This window comes from Sprattus sprattus (assembly GCF_963457725.1).
Source record: "Sprattus sprattus genome assembly, chromosome: 19".
Taxonomy (NCBI): Eukaryota; Metazoa; Chordata; class Actinopteri; order Clupeiformes; family Clupeidae; genus Sprattus; species Sprattus sprattus.
In genome coordinates this window covers 6,377,089-6,396,245 of record NC_137917.1, presented here as the reverse complement: position 1 = coordinate 6,396,245, position 19,157 = coordinate 6,377,089, and the positions used below count along the sequence as shown (strand labels likewise).

Here is a 19,157-nt window from a genome sequence, read left to right as displayed (position 1 = left end):
AGATTAGAAATTGAATGTTTATTTTTAAGCCTCGAAAGTTGCACTGGGTGCCTTTAAGGGGCCATGTCAACCCATACCATAACCAGTCATTACATGTATAGCGCCACCTAGTTAAAAATGAAAAAGCAAAAATGAGGTGTTTTAATCGCATATGTCAAAGTGCTCGAAAAATTACCAAATTTGCCAGGGACATCAAGCCTGTAACCGTCCATCTTCGGTAGAGTTTTTGTCCATGGATGGAGCAAAATGGCTCTGTAGCGCCCCCCTAGAACATTGCAAAAAACCCTGCGCAATGGGGTTATTTTGGCGTAGCTTGACGGATTTCGGTACACGTCTTCATCATGCTTGGACGCACCAGAAAGTCTCTTGACGCCATGGTGGCAGGTCCACAGGAAGTCGGACATTTTGAGTGAAAGATGCGTTTTGACGGCGTTTGCACACCTCGCATCTGATCGAACTCCTCCGACAGATTTAATGGTAACGCCTTGAGATGTGGTCAGGTTACTCTTCAGCCATGGGCGACTAAAAGTTATAGAAGATTTTCTCATTAGTTGGAAGGTGTGGGCGTGGCAGACCCTCAAACTTTGCCAACTTGCCAGGGCTTGCCACAAAACACAAAGTCTCTTATAACTCTTGCGTACATTGTTTGATCCAGAGAAAATGTCTTAGGGTGGACGCTGGATCCGGCCCGAACGCGTACATATGTTTGACTGATATCACCTATAGCGCCACCTGTTGGTGGTTGGAAACTTCACTTTGTTTCCACACCTCGCATGTGATTGAACTCCTCCTACAGATTTAATGGTAATGCCTTGAAACGTGGTCAGGTTACTCTTCAGCAATGGGGGATTAAAGGTTATGAGAATCTTTTACAAAGTTTGAAGGGTGTGGGCGTGGCAGACCCTCAAACTATGCACTCTTCACAACTCCAGTCACTTATAATTTGCATATATTGTCGAAAGTGCATGAAATTGAACAGTTCAGCAGCGGTCATATTTTGTTACACTTTGCGTTACGTCTAGTTATATTATATTATACTGTTAGCGTGGAGAGCCTAATTAAATTCATCAATCCCTCTTTGGTTTACCTCTGAACTATCCAAGACTGACCTGAAGAATCGGTCTTTGAGATGTTTTTATTGTGACATTTGCTCAAGTTAATGTTGTGAAAAGAAAGCACACATTTTTAATATGATTGGAGATTCATGATGCATTACAAGTGTATTACCAGTGCTCACTTCCTCTAACAAACTGACCTGTTACTTGCATTAACTACCACTACTCACCAGAATACTTTGTTGTTTTCAGGCTCTGAAAGCTTTGTGGTTTAGGAGGTGTTTAAACAAGAGTGTCAGATATATGCATAGGCCCCCTGCTTGTCTTCCAATTAAATATTTCAAGAGCAGCTCTTAGCTGAGGTTTCAAATAGATTTAGGGCCTTATTTAGTGTTGCAAATAAATGTATTCCATAGTATGCAAAACGTATGAAATGTTATGGGCAGGACTGAAAATATATATATCCTCCTATAAGCTTCCACAGGGCATTTATCCAAGATAACAAATTGCTTTCAGAATCTTTTACATTCTCCTCATTCACCAATAAATATATTTGCTAACAGTTTAATTAAAACTTTAATTTCATGGTGAGACGTGTTAAATAATCCCTTTACCTAACTTTCGTTTGATACAAGGACAAGCATGAGAGGTAGAGATCTGGCCTTTCTTTGTGCTACCCTAAATATCTGCCAGGGAACTTCATATCATGTCTTAATTATTATTATGACTTGTCTTGTTCAGCTAATGAACACTGTTAATAATATAATACCTGTATGTGAGTAATATGATAGCTTGACTGGAGAGAATTGACCCCGCCAGCTGATGAAGGGTTGACAGCTTGTAGCAGCAACATCTATGGTAATATAGCCATGTGGATATTTCAAACCAATTTACAAAGAATCAGACCAACCAAACAGCCCTAAACTCTGTTGTAGCAGAGGTGGAAGAAGAGTCACAAGCTGATAACATGGCTTCAGACCTTGAGGTATGCATATGATGAAGGAAGACAACATCATAGAAAGGTTGGAGGATTCACCAGGGAAGGAAGTAATTCTTGGATGAACAAGCACATGGGCCCTGTATTGATATACGTTCACAAATAGCTTGAGTTATTCGAATTAAGTCAGTGGCAAGTTGCTGTATTATTCATAATTTACAAGGACTCAAGACTGAAAGGGCAACTAAACAAAAACATATGACAAATAAGATGTAGATGACCCACATTCTTTCACACATTTGTTAGTTCCTCTTTAGTATGAGAGGAATGAGTGATTCATAATTGTAATGTTTTGTTTGGAGTTCACTGTGATGAGATTTATCTAAGTATGGCTGATGAGAGAGGAATCTCTGGTGCTTTCTATTACCGGTCACTCACTGGTCCATCCTTTGAGGTGTCGCCAAGCCACATCATCAAATCAATGTGGGGAATTTGCATCAAGCCATTTGTACCGAAGTAAAACAACCGTAGGGACTTGTGTTGCGTGATCAAATCTAAATAAGATCCAGGTTTGTGGTCCACACACTTATCTTCCTAATGAAAATGTCCGTGCTATTTTTGTTCAGGTCAAAGGAGCTAGTCAACAAAATGTAAGCAGCTCTGAGCTTTTTTCCCTTAAAAACAAAACATTTTAAACATCATTTTTTTGCCTTCAGTGGAGTGTCCATTCGGCATGCAATTCAAATCCCTGTCTGGGAAACATGCCCAAAATGGTTTGAGATAAGGCTTTATGTCTTAAGCTCCTGAGGTTTGTAACACCATACCGCAAACATTAATGAGTTGGACTCTGTGGGTGTTTTGAGGAGAGCAAAACACATTCATATTTATCATGGTGTACAGAGTTTAAAGGGCAGAATGTGTTTGTCGTCTGTTCTATATATTCCTTATTTATCCATCTCTTCTTGTTTTTTGACCAACTGTGTCATCCTCTTGCCCCCCACAATGCGCTCATGTACTCAACGTAAGGTATTCAATATTAATAGCTAATGTACTCAACGTAAAGTAATCAATATTAATAGCTAATGTACTCAACACTCAACATTAATAACACAGATTTCCAAGACTGTTCTAGCATTGGGTCTCTGCCTCAAACACATACATAATTAAAGTTCCACAAACTTTATGTATACACTGACAGACACAATTTTATCAACTGTATAATTTATTACATTACTATGTTCTAGTATCAATATTTATGGTGAAACAAGCATATTTAAGAGACATATTCACAAAATTCATGTTGTTTTTTATACACACTGTCAACATGACAGCATAATTAACACTTGCCGCATTTCCTCAAACCAATTGTCTTTATGTCATGTGCTGTCTTCACAGCATCCACTCAATGCAAGCAAGCACCAAGCTTTTCCTTCATTTGTGTTGGTAAGAGTTTATTCCACAGATGTGATCTCCACTTCTGTGTGTGCAAGAGCTGCCCCAAGGTTCCAAGTGAGCCCCAGTCACTTTTTCACACCAGTAAATACCCTGCTGACACACACTAACTACTTTGTGCAGTCTGAATTTGTTGTGTGCGAGTCATAAAGAGAGGTGTGATCCAAGCTATAAGGCATACAGTTAGATATGAAAGAAGGTTAATGGATTTAACTAAAATCCAGAGTTCAGTCATCACTCCTCACAGTGCTGCTCTTGGCAGCCGTTTAGTCCTCATTTTCTGCATTTTTCTGTCCGTGGGCCTCAGCTTCCGACATGACCCCAACCGTTACCTCCCGAATATCACTCATTTCTTTTCCGTCGATTCTTTCTAATGTCACCCCTCCTCCTTCCTCCATCCCTCCGTCTCTGAGACTGCTGGTGCTCACTTCGATAATGACGATGCCCTCCCCTCCCTCCAACTGAAAGATCCCCTCCATCTGTTCCCTGCTTTCCCCCACTGTCCCCTCAACTGGGCCAAAAGCACCACCCTGTCTAGAACTGGCCCCTTCTCCCTCAATCAGTGCAATCATCTGGACATTGTCTCCAGACCCTGAACCTCCTACCATTTTGGCCTCATCCTCCAACTGAAAGACCACCTCCTGCCCACCCAGTGGAACCAAGGCCTGAGCAGGTGGACAGGAAAGACCTAAGCCATTGCCCTGGGCTTCAGGGTATCCTGCACCTGGCTGTGCCCCTTCTTCGTGGGCGTCAGCGGCTTGAAAATGGAGGATGAATGACTCACCCTCCCCTTCGACACCTTCCTCTAAGCCAGATGTTCTCTCTGCTTGCCTCTCTGTTCCCCAATCCTGGAAGTTTAAGGACACCATCCCACCCTCCTCCTTTCCTCCATCTCCTTCCCTCTCTCCATCTGCCTGGAAGTGGAGCACGTATGACTCCTCCTGTCTCCTCCCACCCTCACACTCGCCTCCGTCTCGCTCTGCCCCACCGTCGAACTGTAACACGTAGGACCTTCCCCCTTCCCCACCTCCATCCACACCTATTTCCCTCTCCTCCTTCTTTCCGTCTCCTCCAGTGTCTTTTTCAAAGCACAGGACAAACCTCTCCTCTGGCAACGGATCTGAAGACTTGTCTTCTGCAGGTGTAGTCTGGTCTGTCCAAGCAGCAGAGGGCTCTGAGAGGTGACCACCCAGGGTCATCAAATGTTCTGGTTCCATTTTGGGTTCGACCTTCACCGCTGTGGGGGCAGAGGTGCTGGTAGGGGGAGCCTGATTGGCACAAGCTGGTGGCTGAGACAGCATGCTGCTGGCTATCGGCGTGCTAACAGTAGTACTGGGCTTGGTGACGGCTGCTGACACAGTTGCTGACTGAAGGACTGTTGGAGCTGCCAGACCGGGTTTCTGGGATGAGGCTTTGGGTTTTCGACCCCTTCTACTCCTTCCAGTTTTGGTGCTGGTGAGCTTCCCCAAAATGGGCCTTGTTAGCGTGGAGTTCTGGGGTGCAGTCGTGACAACCTGGGTGTTGGTGCTGTTGGTGTTGGTTACGATGTAGCGAGGTTGGGTCTGGACAGTCTGAAACTGGGTGATCTGGGTTTGGGCTTGCCCCAGAACTGACTGCAGCGCAGGGATGGTCTGCACCACAGGAAGAGGCTGTGGCTCTGCAGTTACAGGATTAGATGACGTGGGGACGAGAATTAGGCTGGGTTGGCTCCCATTTGTTCCCTGGCACTGCAGAAGCAGATAGTTCTGGGATTGTGGCTGTGGAGGAGGTTGGGGGGGAGGTGGGGGTGGAGGAGGAGGTGGAGGCTGTGTGGGCGTAGGGTTAGAAAGAGGGATGAGCTGCAGCCCTGAAGGCGTCTGGATCATGAAGTAATTTTGCGAGGTGTTGAGAGGGATGTCCAAGTTTGATGGCGAGAGCAGCAGCGTTGAGTTCCCTGAGCTGTCCGGGAACAGAGAACTGAGGCCTCCCGGGGTGTTCATGCTCAGACTCAAGGTCTGGGCTGGGCCTCCCATAGTCCCGCTGGCACCTACTCCCTTGGTGACCTTTGCCCCCTCCTTAGCACCTACGCCACCACTGGCATGGGTCCTGAGGTGCCTCTGCAGGTAGGAGTGCATGACAAATTCCTTGCCACAGTGCTGGCACTTGAAGTCCTTGCGCGAGGAGTGCGTGCGCAGGTGCAGCTGCAGGTTGGACGAGTGTGTGAAGCTCTTGTGGCACTGGCCGCACTGAAAGGGCCTCTCACCTGAGTGTGTACGCTCATGCTGCTTCAGGTTGGATGTCTGTGAGAAGGCCTTGCCGCAGACGGTGCAGGAGTGCGGCCTCAGGCCCGAGTGCAGCTGGCTGTGGCGCCGCAGGCAGCTGGTGTTCTTGAAGGACTTGCCGCATTCCTGGCACACATAGGGCCGCTCACCAGTGTGCTGGCGCAGGTGGTACTGGTAGTGGGAGCTCCATTTGAAGGTGAGGGGGCAGTAGGGGCACTGGAAGGCACGCACACCAGTATGGACCTATTGAGGGCAAGATAAAGGTTAGGAATTAGGCCTCATACAAATGCACATATCTTACAGGTTTAATATTTCCAACCAAATCATAGCAACAAGGTTCATCTATGGCCAGAACGTTCAGATTAAAAACCACTTAAAACTGTACTTGGACCGCAAAGGTGGTACTCACTCTCTGATGGATGGAGAGCAGAGAGGACCTCTTGAAGGTCTTTCCACATTCAGTGCAGCGGTAGGGCCTTTCTCCTGTGTGGTCGCGCATGTGGTAGCGGAGACCAGAGGAGCCCTTAAATGACTTCCCGCATTCTGAGCAGCGGTATGGACGATCTGGAAAACAAAGACAAACAGCCACCATAAGGGAGATGTTGGACTACTGAGAACCTGAACCTAAAAGCATAATTTTTCCCTCATGTTGCAGTAACACATTGCCTTAATAACATTGACTTTCAGGATCCAATGAGAGACATATGTGGCATTTATGCACAAGGTGCATAACTAGGTTGTTAAATTATACCTCTGAAATACCTTTAAGCTGAACCTGTGGAGCTGCATGTGGTGAACCAAATTGCCAGGTGTGGTCTTTTTGCCCATTGTGCCTAACAAAGTTTGTAGTGTCATAACAACGATATTTCAGTACACCCCAACTACAATACTTTCATTTCCCACAGACCTAAACCAGAATGCAAGTCATAATGTTATCTAAAATGTGAAGTTCTCTCACCACCGTTGCCAACGGTCTTGCTGATTCCCCCTCTACGGCCTCCTTTCCCTGCCCCTCTCGTCGCAGGCTTAGCCGTGTCTCGCTCGCCCTCCTCCGTGACAGCAATGAGGCTGACGTGGATCTCTCTCTCCCCTTCCTCACCCTCCCTTCCTTTGGCGGTGGGGGAGGACGGCAGGGGCAGGGAGAGAGAAGGGGGGCAGACAATTTCGGCCTCGGCCTCAGCCAGGAGGCGCTGCTCTGGCGTGTGTGAGTACTGGTGGGTCAGGAGGGAGGAGAGGAGAGGGAAGGAGCGGTCGCACGCAGAGCAGTTGAACTGAGAGCGAGAGTGGGTCTGAGAGAGAGGGACAGAGTGACAGCCCGATGAGACAGTGATGGGCACAGCAGACGGGCCATTTTTTTTTATATCAGGAAACAGGTAAAGAACAGATAATTATACTATAAAGAACATTATATACAATTGTAATGTATTCAAATGTGTGTAATAAGTTTTAGCTTTTGTAACACAAATTAAAATAACATAGATCTATATATGCTATAGCCTGTTCAGGTGAATATATATGTATTTTCTCATCCTTTTGCAGCCTGATCAATCCTACCTGTGTCACATGCCTGGTTAGCCCACTGCTGGTCTTGAAGCTTTTCCCGCAGTAGGTGCAGACATTGGAGACAGTTGCAGCTCCCCCTGTTGTGTCTGTGGGTACACTGACATCAGAGGGCAACTGTGGTACCGTAGTGAAGCCCTGGAGGAGATCGTACTGTGCCTGACCATTTTGTCCACCAACTCCTCCCTGCCCAGTCTCTGCAGCCGTGGTTGTCTCCACCACCTCCTCAAAATCTGCCAGGAGGGGTCCAGCCCCGACCAGGCTGACGGTGGCTGCCTCGGCCCCTGTTGCATCTTCGTTCCCTGGCCCTATTGTAGACCCAGGCCCAAGGGACCCCAGGTGGAGGGTCTGGTGCTCCTCTAGGTCCCCCTGTGAGGTGAAGGTCTGGTTGCAGCTGCCACAACTGTAAAGCAGCACACTGGCACCCGTGTCTGTGGTCATGTGCACGTGCTCCACAGCCGACGCCACCGTGGTGGGCGTCAGCGTCAGCATGGTCTGGGTTGTAGAACCCGATGAGGTGTGATGGGTGAGGTACACTTCACCAACGCCTAGCCCAGCTTGCTGACTCACAAAGCCCACCATGTCTTGGATCCCGACCCCCACAGCACTCAACTCCTCTGTGGCTGTAGTCCCGTGTACTACAGCCCCTGCAGTCCCCTCCAAGGCCACCTCCTTTCCCTCAGCTCCTCCAGTCTTACTCTTGTCATCGAGATGCGAGTTGCGATGCAGCGCTAGATTGGACGAGTGTGTGAAGCTGCGCCCGCATTGGTTGCAGACGTAGGGCCGCTCACCAGTGTGTATGCGCATGTGCTGCCGCAGGTTGGTGGACTGTGTGAAGGCTTTGCTGCACACGGCACAGACGTAAGGTTTGAGACCCAGATGCACATTCTTGTGTCTACGCAGGCTACTGGAGTTCTTGAAGGCCTTGGGGCAGCTGTCACACGGGTAGGGGCACTCCCCAGTGTGCTGGCGCAGGTGGTACTGGTAGTGGGAGCTCCATTTGAAGGTGAGGGGGCAGTAGGGGCACTGGAAGGTACGGAGTCCTGTGTGAACGCTGCGGTGAACCTGCAAATGAATGGCCACATTTGCCCTGAAACCATGTCTAACAACAGTCTATAGAGTGCCATAATTAGTTTTATAATATTACATACTAGTAACATAATATATCTTGCTGGTACTTGAAGGAAAGTGGATTTTTCCTGGGGTCGGTGCTAATTACATGGCAGTTGTTTGCTACGGTCTAGGGTGTAACCACTCCAGCCTGCAATTAGCTGTTGGGTTCAGGAGGTACCCTGAGGTATGTAAACATTTCCATTTACTTTGCCAATTCTTTTGACCCATGACCTATATAAACATGATGCTGTATGAAAGAGAAAATATGCTGCATTTCCATAACACTAAGTGGGATGACTCACCTGGAGCAGAGAAGAACGTTTGAAGGCTTTGCCACAGTCTTCACACTTATAAGGCTTCTCACCAGAGTGTGACCTAAGGTAGCAACAGTTTGTACCATTAGGCCATGTACAGACGAAGTCTAGTTTGTCTGCGTCAGTAAAGTTCAGAATACAGATAGCCCTATCATTTTGACGAACACTCTCTATCCGCACACAGTATCCGTAACGATCCGAATCGGGGGCGGTACGGGGGCTGGTGTTCGTCTGCACGGATTCAAGCAACCTGATGACGTCATTGCCCCACGGGCTCGCTTCGCGATCTCCAACCAATATATACATCACTTGTTCTCCGTTTACATCTCACTCGTGGTGGTTCTCGAATTCACTCTCATTAATCCAGCCTACTGATTTTTGTTTAGCCTCCTATCTTGATCTAATTCTTTTTATTCAGACGTAACATAACTTTCATGACCACAAATATAAATTGGCCAGCGATTTAATTAGCGTTTTTCTTCATATATTAATGTAGAATGGTCGGAGCAAAGCCTCATGGGAAATGGGATGACAGCCATGTCATGTTGTACTGTTCCAAACTCTTTATTATCAATAGAAAATATAATTAATTTCCGCATAACCTTTAGTCTGACCACTGATTTTATTAACCACCATAATGTAATGTGCTAATTGGAGCTTGAATGTCTTGTGTAATGTGTTTAACCGTGTGCTGTTTAGTCTTTTCTACTACTTTTTTCACGTTTTTTCAGTTGTATGAAGCAGCGCTAAAGCGCCACCCACAGGCGTAGGGTATGTACTACAGCCTGTTCAACACAATCTGGTGGCTCCGTTTTACGCAAATCTCTCGTTACCAGGCTCCGTCTTTACGAAATTAAAAGATTCGATTTGTGTGAAAAACCTATTCAGTGAATCTAGGCTTCATGTAAATGGGGCTTTAGACTGACCGGTAATTGAACTTCTACAGCACAAAGCCATAAAGCTTTCAAAAATTATAAACTGAGAAACAACACCCTGTCTATGACTAATGCAGAAGAAATATTCAGCTATGTTGATGACACAAATGACCTCAACAACTCCAAGGCAAAAGATCAGGTCTTCTTCTATCCAACACTAAATCTTTATCAAAGAATCTTCAAAAACATGCAACAGAGGCCATATCTCTAAGTAACCTTCCTTCAAAGTAAGTACTGAAGTACAACATCGATAATACTTGGGGTTTATAATGGAGAAAGCAGTTTCAAAGCAGTTAGGACAGTTTCCAGTTACACATACGTGGAATTTAAAGCATAAGCTATTCACCTTAACATCGACAACATTACATACATTGTATTTACTTTATTTAACTTGTATCCGTCACAGAACATTTTTACAATGCCACTGATAGTAGGAAACGTCTTCCTAAATGGTTTTACCCTGTCTAGACTTTGGAGCAATCATTGAATTCCTTCTTCCCTCTCAATGAAAAATATGTCTCTAGGAGTCAACCCACAACAGGTTCTCTGGTCTCCATTCCAACCACCCTTCTTCAGTCTATTTTTACCCGCTAACAAACTAGTAGTCAATACTTCACGCAGTTCTGGAAAGTTTTCTACATCATTCAAACAGGCTCATGTTACTTTGGTTAAGAAAGTTTCATCCAACCTATCTGATGTGAAGAATTTAAGAGCTGTCTCAAGATTCTTGAAAAGACTGCCTTCAAGCAAGTCTGATATCCTGAAACTGCTCTTTTATCTGTGTACCTCAGTGGAGGTTCATTCAGTATTTTTTCGCAGGGGCAAGTATCAAAATCTCATCACCTCTGCACTGATGTACCTCAGGGATCGGTACTGGGGCCCCTCTTAGTTTCTATCTACCTTAGGTGAGACCATCCGTTCCCATGTGTTCTCCGGTATGTTTGGCCGATTCCACAATATTAACTTGAATTTCTGCATGCTTCACTGATATTTCATTTTAGATAAGGGGTCGGCACCTTCAGCTCAATCTTTCAAAAACTGAGCTCCTGGTATTCCCAGCCAAGGAAGCTATCCCTCAAAATATTAATATTCAGCTTGGTTCATCTTCTTTTACCCCAGTTAAACCTTCACAAAACTAGGGGGTTATAATTGATGACCAACTCCATTTCTATGAGCATGTACCTTCTGTCTCAAGCTCTTGTCGGTTTTTACTTGATCATGTTCGGAAGATCAAATCCTATTTTACACAATATACTACAAATTTTCTTGTCTGGACCCTGGTTAATTTTAAACTAGATATTTCAAATGAATTTGAATGGGCCTTTCTGCATGTGTTGCCAGACCATTGCAGATGATTCATAATGCGATGCATACAGTGATCTCATTTTGTTGTGGGGGGGACAATACACGGTCATTTGGAATTATAAATAATCATTATTATTACCATAAATTGATTCATTGATCATCCTATGTTTTTCAAGTCGTCTTGGACAAAAGCGTCTGCTAAATACCTTAACCATAACCATAATGTTTCCATCCATGGGTTTATAGGTGATGCACATGATGTGTCTTAAGTTATAAGAGAGATACCCTATGCATGCATTTTCCTTAGGTTTGAGATAAAATGCAAATCATGAAGCAACCTAAGGCCATACCTTTGGTGGTAGAGCAACGCAGAGGAACCCTTGAAAGCCTTTGGGCAGAGGTTGCAGCGGTAGGGCCTCTCGTTGTTGTGGCTGCGCTGATGGTGGGCCAGTCTGGAGGACCATTTGAAGCTCTTTCCACAATCCAGGCACTGAAAAGGATGTTCAGGATTCGGGGGTGCAGACGTCACTGGAGACGAAGTTGACGTCACCATCTCCATACCAGTGAGCACCACCTCACTGGCCGTCTTCTCCTCTGATCTCTCACTGTCCTCCTCCACATCTTCGCCGGGAGCGAGCAGAGAGGGAAACGGAGACAGCAACGATGACGACTGAGTCGGGAGGAGTTCCGTCTGGACCACCAGAGTGGCCACGGAATTGGCCATCTTCATTAGGCCAAGGGTTACAAGTGTGCAAAGGGATCCTGTTAATTTTTACAATCAGGTTCCATCTTTCTCATTATTGGGTTCATTCTTGGTGGACCAGTCCAAGCTAAGACTCAGGTATGTTCTTCATGTGTGGCTGCCACAGTCTTCATCAGAAGATGTTGGACGATAAACTTCACCTGTGAGCAATGAACGTTCTCAGTTTAAAACATTCTACTTGGTTGCTAATATCTATGGCTAACACTCAGTAGGAGAGTGAGATGAGTTACTTACACATACCACTCAAATGGTGTTTTTGCCTTTATTTAAGTGTGAGTGTTATGTTTGTTTGCACAGTAACTATTTACTTTATTTCATTGAAACATTAGCAAGAGACGCCGAAAAAACATTAGTTTATTTACAAATCCTAAAAGCATCCCTGATACCAAGGGCTCATACATTTAATTGGGTCGGCAAAACATCAACACACTTTCCCTTTAAATCCCTCCTCCTCCCTAGTATCTTCCCCTCCTCCCTACCCTGCTTTCTGTATCGGTCTGCTCATGTCTTGTTGTGTCAGGTAATAACATTTCTCAAAGGCCAAATGCTTCATCAAATGTGTGCACTCACCTTCAGAAACAAATTTAAGTCGGTAATCAGTGGATTACTGCATGAAACCTGCGGATTGGGTCCAACTGTAAACCGGCCTTCTCGAGTAAAATGTACCCTCAGTCCGTCTAAATTTCCGATGCGTCGGAACGACTGATGAGGGGTTTGTGCACAATTGCACAGGATAGTTGTCCAATGCTATTTACATGATATAGCTGATCTTGTCTATGTGTTGAAAAAGGACTGAGACCCGCAGTGTTACTCCATACAACCTTAACAATAATCTCGAGCACAAACTAACCAGCAGTCACCCGCCTGCCGTAGCCTCCCAGTAAAAGCTTTAGTTATTGGTCTATGCCAAACCGCATTCCGCCAGTGTCATTGGTCAATAGGTTTGGCATACCGTTCTTTTCCAATTCTGAAGGAGAAACATAGTAGTTTACGCTATGTTATGATTTAACTTTGGTTGCAAATGTACCCATCATTATTCTTCTTAACTAAAGATGAAATTAGACTGTGCCAGCACTCAAGAAAGACCGAAAACAGAATACTCAAGCCTCTTGTACACTTTTCGCAAAGCCTTGTAGGTAATGTAGTTTTGAACACCCTTGTAGACAGCGTAGTTTTTAGGGTTCCAGCATTATTGTGGTTGACAAATTATTAAATATTAGTAAACGTGCAGTCTAGCCTATTGTAGTACACTGATCATACCACCAGAAATTCAAGTTGCTTGAGATAATTCATTTATTTTTGTGTTGTAAATCAGTTCATCTGCTCATTTCCTGGGATACCACAGATGTGTGAGAACATTCACTGATGGAGGTTGTAGGCCTTACATAAAGATCAGTATCAACAGAGATGATTGCAGCAATACAGATTTTAATAAGTTTACGTATAAAAGTAAAAAACTTCAGACGGGAAATAAATAATATTGAAAAAATATAATAAATTAAGAAATACTGTATCAAAATACTAAAAACAGATTAATATTGATATTGCGACACAATGATAGTGATAGAATTGTACAGGAGTACAGGAAATGATATCATAGGAAACTACAATATAGTACACATTTGCATTGTATTCAACTTTTTACATTCTGGTACATATGTACACTGTACAGTACCATAGTATCACAATATCACAATACATAGTATTTTAAGGCTTCGGTTTGACTTGCTGTTTGACTTGATGTTGCTTGAAATGATACTGCACCTTGATGCAAACCCAATACATTTTGTGCAAAGAAAATGAAAAAAAGATGAAACAGATCAGTGCTTTGCAACTCTATCTACACATTTTACATTATGGCATATGGCACTGTATCAAACTCCCAACTATTGCTACATCTAGTGGCAGATTATTGTAACCTAAGAATTCCATTTTAGGGTACAGCTACCCCTCTGCCCTCCCCCCAGCCCCCTCACTGAAACATGTTAAAGTACAATCAGTTTACTATGACAGTTTAAGATACACAAGTGCTACGTGGAATGTTTTATCCTATGAAGCAAAAACATCATAGAAAAGAGATACATAGGACGTCTAAGGAGAGAATCAATGCCTTAAGTATGAATGGAGAGACATCAAATTTAAAACAACATGTCACAAAATTAAATAAATAATGACACCAAATAAATAACTAACAACAACAATAAATAAATAAATAATAATATAAATAACAAATATGATCAAAAATGTAAAGGGAAAAGAGGAGAGTGTTGATAGGACAAGGAGTAAGGCAACTGCAGTGGCCAACTGCCGGGCTTAAGAATGGAGCCATGCCATTGGCTGAGACCTGGGTGAGTCTGGTTGTGGTACTTCAAATTAACTCCAATTTACAGCCGTGTGCTTGATGAACAACTGCTGATATTGTAAATGTATGAGTATATGGAACAAAGATGATGGCTAGGATGTTGGCCATCCATAATACGGACAATGGTGCTGGTGTGCAGGTGTTGTACCGAAATCTGAGCCAAGAGAGCTGTGGGTCAGCAGAGTCAGGCCATTGGCAAAAGTGTGGATAGTGTTGCTGGATAGTGACAGTGACCTCATCATGCTGGGACCTTTGACTTTAAAGTAAGGAATGCCCTTGTTGCCCAGTCACAGAAGAGACGGAACTGCTGGAGGAGCTCTAAAGAAGACTGGACCACCTCCCAGTGGACGCTTGGGTGTGGAGGGAGAGATGGGAAGGGAGGGTTAAGCCGGGGGGCATCCATTCTACCCATCTACAGAGAAAAACAAAACAGGAGATCCCTTAGATCAGGAAAAGAAAGGGCAAGACAGATGCAGCAACATATAATGACTTACTTTAGGTATCTCATCATAATTCAAACGTCATACTCTCAACGTTTAGGCTGTTGTATTACTAGTATTACTAATCAGAGAGCATGAGCATTCCTGGGGCAGATTTTTGGAAGTAGCCTTACCTGGCGTTGAAGTGAGTTGATAAGGTTCTTAATTTGGGAGATGATTTCCACCAGTTTGGGTATGGCGGCGTGTTGATGCTTCCGTGAGACTCGGTGCAGCCAGTCAAAGTGATACTCGAAGGTCTTGAGATCGGCGTGCAGCTGGGAAAGAGTGGGCTTCAACTGCAGAGAGTAAACAGGAAGAGAGAGAGATGTCAGTTGGGTGTGACAGAGCACAGAAGAAAAGAACCACAGACTGAATCTAGCAGATCGAGCCTTTGAGGACAAACGGTTCGAACACACACAAATAAGCGAAAGGAATTTTTACAGTGAAAGAAAAAAAATGAGTTCACTCATACCTCTAGTGCGCTTAGATCTGTTGCTCTGTTGCCCATAGATGGGAGAGACTTGAATCTGTGATTCTCAATCTCCGTGTCAAGGGAGTGTTCTCTCTGAAAGTGAAAAAAAGCAAAAGTATGAAAATAAGCTTTACGGTTCGAGTAAACCAACAAAGCATGCAAGTTTTAAATGCGCAGAAGTGTTAAAAACACAATGCATGTCTAGAAACTCCAAACAACCCTTTTGTCATTTTGGCAGAATTACAAATGTGTGGAGTCAAAGAAAGTTCGCCCAAATTTAACCTTTAAACAACAGCCATAAAAGTTAGTGACCTGAAACCACAGGATGTTTTTTAGAGGAAGAATAACAACATATGCAATGACTAAGAAATTGCAGGCGAATAGACAACAGAGGACAGAGGGAAACTCCAGGGCCGCGGCTTAAAATGGCATCATGACGTGAAGCGCAGGAGAATCCTGATAGTAGCAACTCTGAGCCACTGGAGGGCAGACTAAACCTGAGATGGCAAACCAAACAGGAGCAACAGGAGCAAGAAAGCCAGCACAGGTAGACAGACTCCTTGACAAGCCAGACTCGCTTAGCAGTAAAAGCTTTTCAGATATTTAGTACAGAAGTCATCATTCCTAATTTAACTGTTTAAAAGATAGACCTCAGTGGTATGTGCCAGTTTGTTAATGTGTCAATGAATGATCTAGACTTAATTTGAATCTACTGTACATACACAGGTGTATAATACAAGCTTCTTAGAGGATGCTGGAGGAAAGTAGCATTTTGAAGAAACTGTTACTTCTTCTTTTGTATCCATGTAATGCCATGTCATTTTATCCCCACAGTGTAGTTGACTTTCTTATGTCTCAACCCCCTTCTTGTCCCAAATGCCCTTATATGTAAGGATCATCTGTAGGTCACATATCCATGATCTTGCACAATTTATTTCCTTTGGCCTTTAAAATTTTCTATAAACATTGTTTAGATCTATTGTCTATCTGATCTAATGAACACAATATCATGCTCCTTCTCTCTCTAACTCATTATCTAAGCATCCTCAGATACAGCCTCCCACAGATGTGTTAAAACACACATTAATGCACACAAACACAAACGCAAGCGCACACACACACACACGCACACACACAGGTGTGTGCACATGTGCCTGGCACACACATACACACACAAAGAGTGTTGGCCATTCTCTCTCCACCTGGCTCTCTGATCTCTTTATCTCTTCTGCTTCACTTCGCAAGCCATCTCTGTCAGCCCTGTAATTCTCTCTTGTCCTCCCATTCCCCCCTTCCTCTTTCTTTCTTTGCCTCCACTGCAGATCATGACCTCACTTGACTGAGCCTTCCCTCCCACCGCCTCATCCTCCCATGTTCCTGAATGCAAATACTGGAATGTGATAAATCCGTCTGATTTTTATCAGGCCACTTTGCTGTGGCGACCGAAAACTAAACACCAAACACCACACCTACAAAGCCCACAGCTATTTACAACACAGTACATATACTGTGTGCCATGCATTCACTGCACTGGTACAATCGAGGAAGCACACACATTCTCACCAACAGATACGCATGCGTACCCATGCATACACACACTCACACACACACACACACACACACACACACACACACACACACACACACACACACACACACACACACACACACACACACACACACACATACATAAAAGCTACATATCTACATACAATGCACATGTTCTGCAACCCGCTTGAGACAAAAACACACCACACACACACACACACCACACACTATTTTATTGCCTCCTTGTGGGGACTTTCCGTCGACTCCCATTCTATTTTTCTTTCCTAGCCTTGACCCCTGTTAAGTGGAACTCCATACAAGAAGAAAAGAAACCAAAATAAATGTTTCATGTCATTGAAAAACTAACAAAATATTTTTTCAAAAGGCGATCCCTGTGCTCTGCCTCTTTGTCACCAGAGCGGTCTTTGATAATGCTCCACCACCCCTCACATCTGGCACCCATACTAAACACAGAACACCACTAATACACTGATCACAGCTTCGGTACACAAATTTGAACTCTCAGTTCAACAGCACACACTAAAACACTCTTAGGCAAGCACAGAAGAACCAAGGAACAGACGCAGAGAGTCTATCCAATATTCAAGCATGGTTTCTGAGCGGAGCATACAGTACAAGCAGAACATTCATCACCAGAGGTCACTGAGTTCTGATGGCATTGAAGAGATGGTGTTGTCACCCACCGCCTACCTCCACCCTCTCAATCACTAAGTGCCACTTTAGGGAACAAGTGTATTGGAATCACAACAGCATGCTGCAGACACAAAGGTCTGAATCCCCCCATGACTACAACAACGACAGTGCCGTGTTACAGGAATATAGACGTCTCACATGCATTTTCCAGACGGCTTATGATTTCACACTGAGGGTTCAGACACCACAGTAGTGCTGCACTTCACAACCAGGGCGTTTAGCCCCTCACTGCTGCTGCCAAGGCCTTTGACGTTACAGAAGACCTTTTGGGTATTGATAGTAACACCCCGGAGAATCAGTCTGGGCCTCAAGCAAGAGTGCCAGTCTGTGGAGGCAGGGGAGGGTCTAACAGGTGACCAGCAGGATGTTGGAGCGCAGCCCAGAGTTTAGATTTCACAGAGACTGTTTTTTTCCCCTGAGACTCCAGTACAGAAGAGCACCTGAGGCAGCTTAACCATTAAGTGGAGGTGTCTGGGCACCCATCCAGGTCACTGTTATTACAGTCAGATAGGGAACTACTGTAATAGATTTATATCTGTATCCGGGTGGCCAGAGTTACCACCAGCTGTGCTAGCAATTGTGATAAATGCATCTGAGTGCCGCAAAGAAGAAAGAGAGAGAGAGAGAGAGAGAGAGAGAGAGAGAGAGAGAGAGAGAGAGAGAGAGAGAAAGAGAGAGATTCATCTCAACTTGAACATGGGGGCAAGTAATCGTTTAAATGTTGAGTCGGACCGCTCCCCACTTGGCTGCCACATTTCGTGTCAACATATCTTATCATTTCAATCATAATATCTTACCATTAGATCTTGTGTGAGTTTCAGCAGATGCCTTGTTTGATTGGTCAGCTTGTCAAAGTCGTTATGGACATGGTATTGTCGAGGCCGAGCAGATGTAAACAAAGGCAGCTGGGCCAATAGCAGCGACAGGAGAAGGGATGAGGAGGAGTCAACCAGCACTGAAAAAAACAGAGAGAGAGAGGGTCATTAATTGACATAATTGGAGTTCAACTAGCAGTGCTGTAAATTGAATGGGTTTGAGGTATGACATTCTTGATTTTAACCCAGCTGAAACACTGCCAGAGGATTGCAAAATAATGTGTGTTTTATTGGCAAGCAAAAACTAAAAAAAGATTCACTCAATAATACTTAAATGTACAAATAGCAGCCAGTGTAGCACGCTAGCCAGTAACTTAAATAAACACTGCACCCATTAGTCATTGACAATACATGTTTTGCATTATGTTTTTGGGGATTACCATTCCAAGCAGCCCACAATAAAAAATCTTAAAATGCCCATTGCTGAGGCAATAACCTTCAAATTCAAGTTTTTGCCTTGCAACAGAGAGATTATACATGAACTACAACTGCTGTCAACATGATGAATGCCTTGGCATGAAATGACAACCGCTGGAGCCGCAGGTTAGGGCTAAGCCAAATAACTTTGGCCATAACTTCTCGCTGCTGTGCGTCCGTCAGTCATTAGAGCCGTGATGAATCAATGCACTTAACAAGAATTTGCAGAACATCATACAGTTTAGACAGGCAAAGCTTAGGTGAGAAATCCCAAGCGACAAGAGCAGCAATCACATCACCTGGAGGTGGAATTGAAACAGGCCTTCTTGAAATGGAAACGGACTAAACACTAATTAGGCTACAAAGCGGCACAGTGGTATTAGAACTCATAAGTTAATTAAGTAGTGATTTCTGTCAATCTAAGCAACAAAAAACATGAAAAAAAACTTACATTTCATATTTGTTCGGATCCCAAGAGTTCAAGCCAAAAGGCTGTTTATAAATAGTTGGATAAATAAATAAATAAACGGGTAAAATGAATAAATAAATGGAAGTCCGGAAAGAGTCACGTGCTCCAGATGTCTTCTTTCCTTGA

The 19,157-nt window shown here is 44.2% G+C and overlaps 1 protein-coding gene across 1 annotated transcript; it reads right to left on the bottom strand.

The window, feature by feature from the left end:
- Positions 1 to 3,710: 3,710 nt before the first annotated feature.
- On the bottom strand, positions 3,711 to 12,488 carry znf628 (zinc finger protein 628; the record flags this gene model as incomplete). The annotated part of the gene is made up of 7 exons (XM_080857374.1): positions 12,266 to 12,488; positions 11,283 to 11,835; positions 8,681 to 8,753; positions 7,260 to 8,330; positions 6,664 to 6,994; positions 6,115 to 6,269; positions 3,711 to 5,948 (listed from the first exon to the last, which is right to left on the bottom strand). Exons 2-7 carry the CDS (start codon positions 11,660 to 11,662, stop codon positions 3,711 to 3,713), a joined length of 4,248 nt encoding a protein of 1,415 aa, XP_080713500.1. The 5' UTR covers positions 11,663 to 11,835; positions 12,266 to 12,488.
- Between the last annotated feature and the right edge of the window lie 6,669 nt (positions 12,489 to 19,157).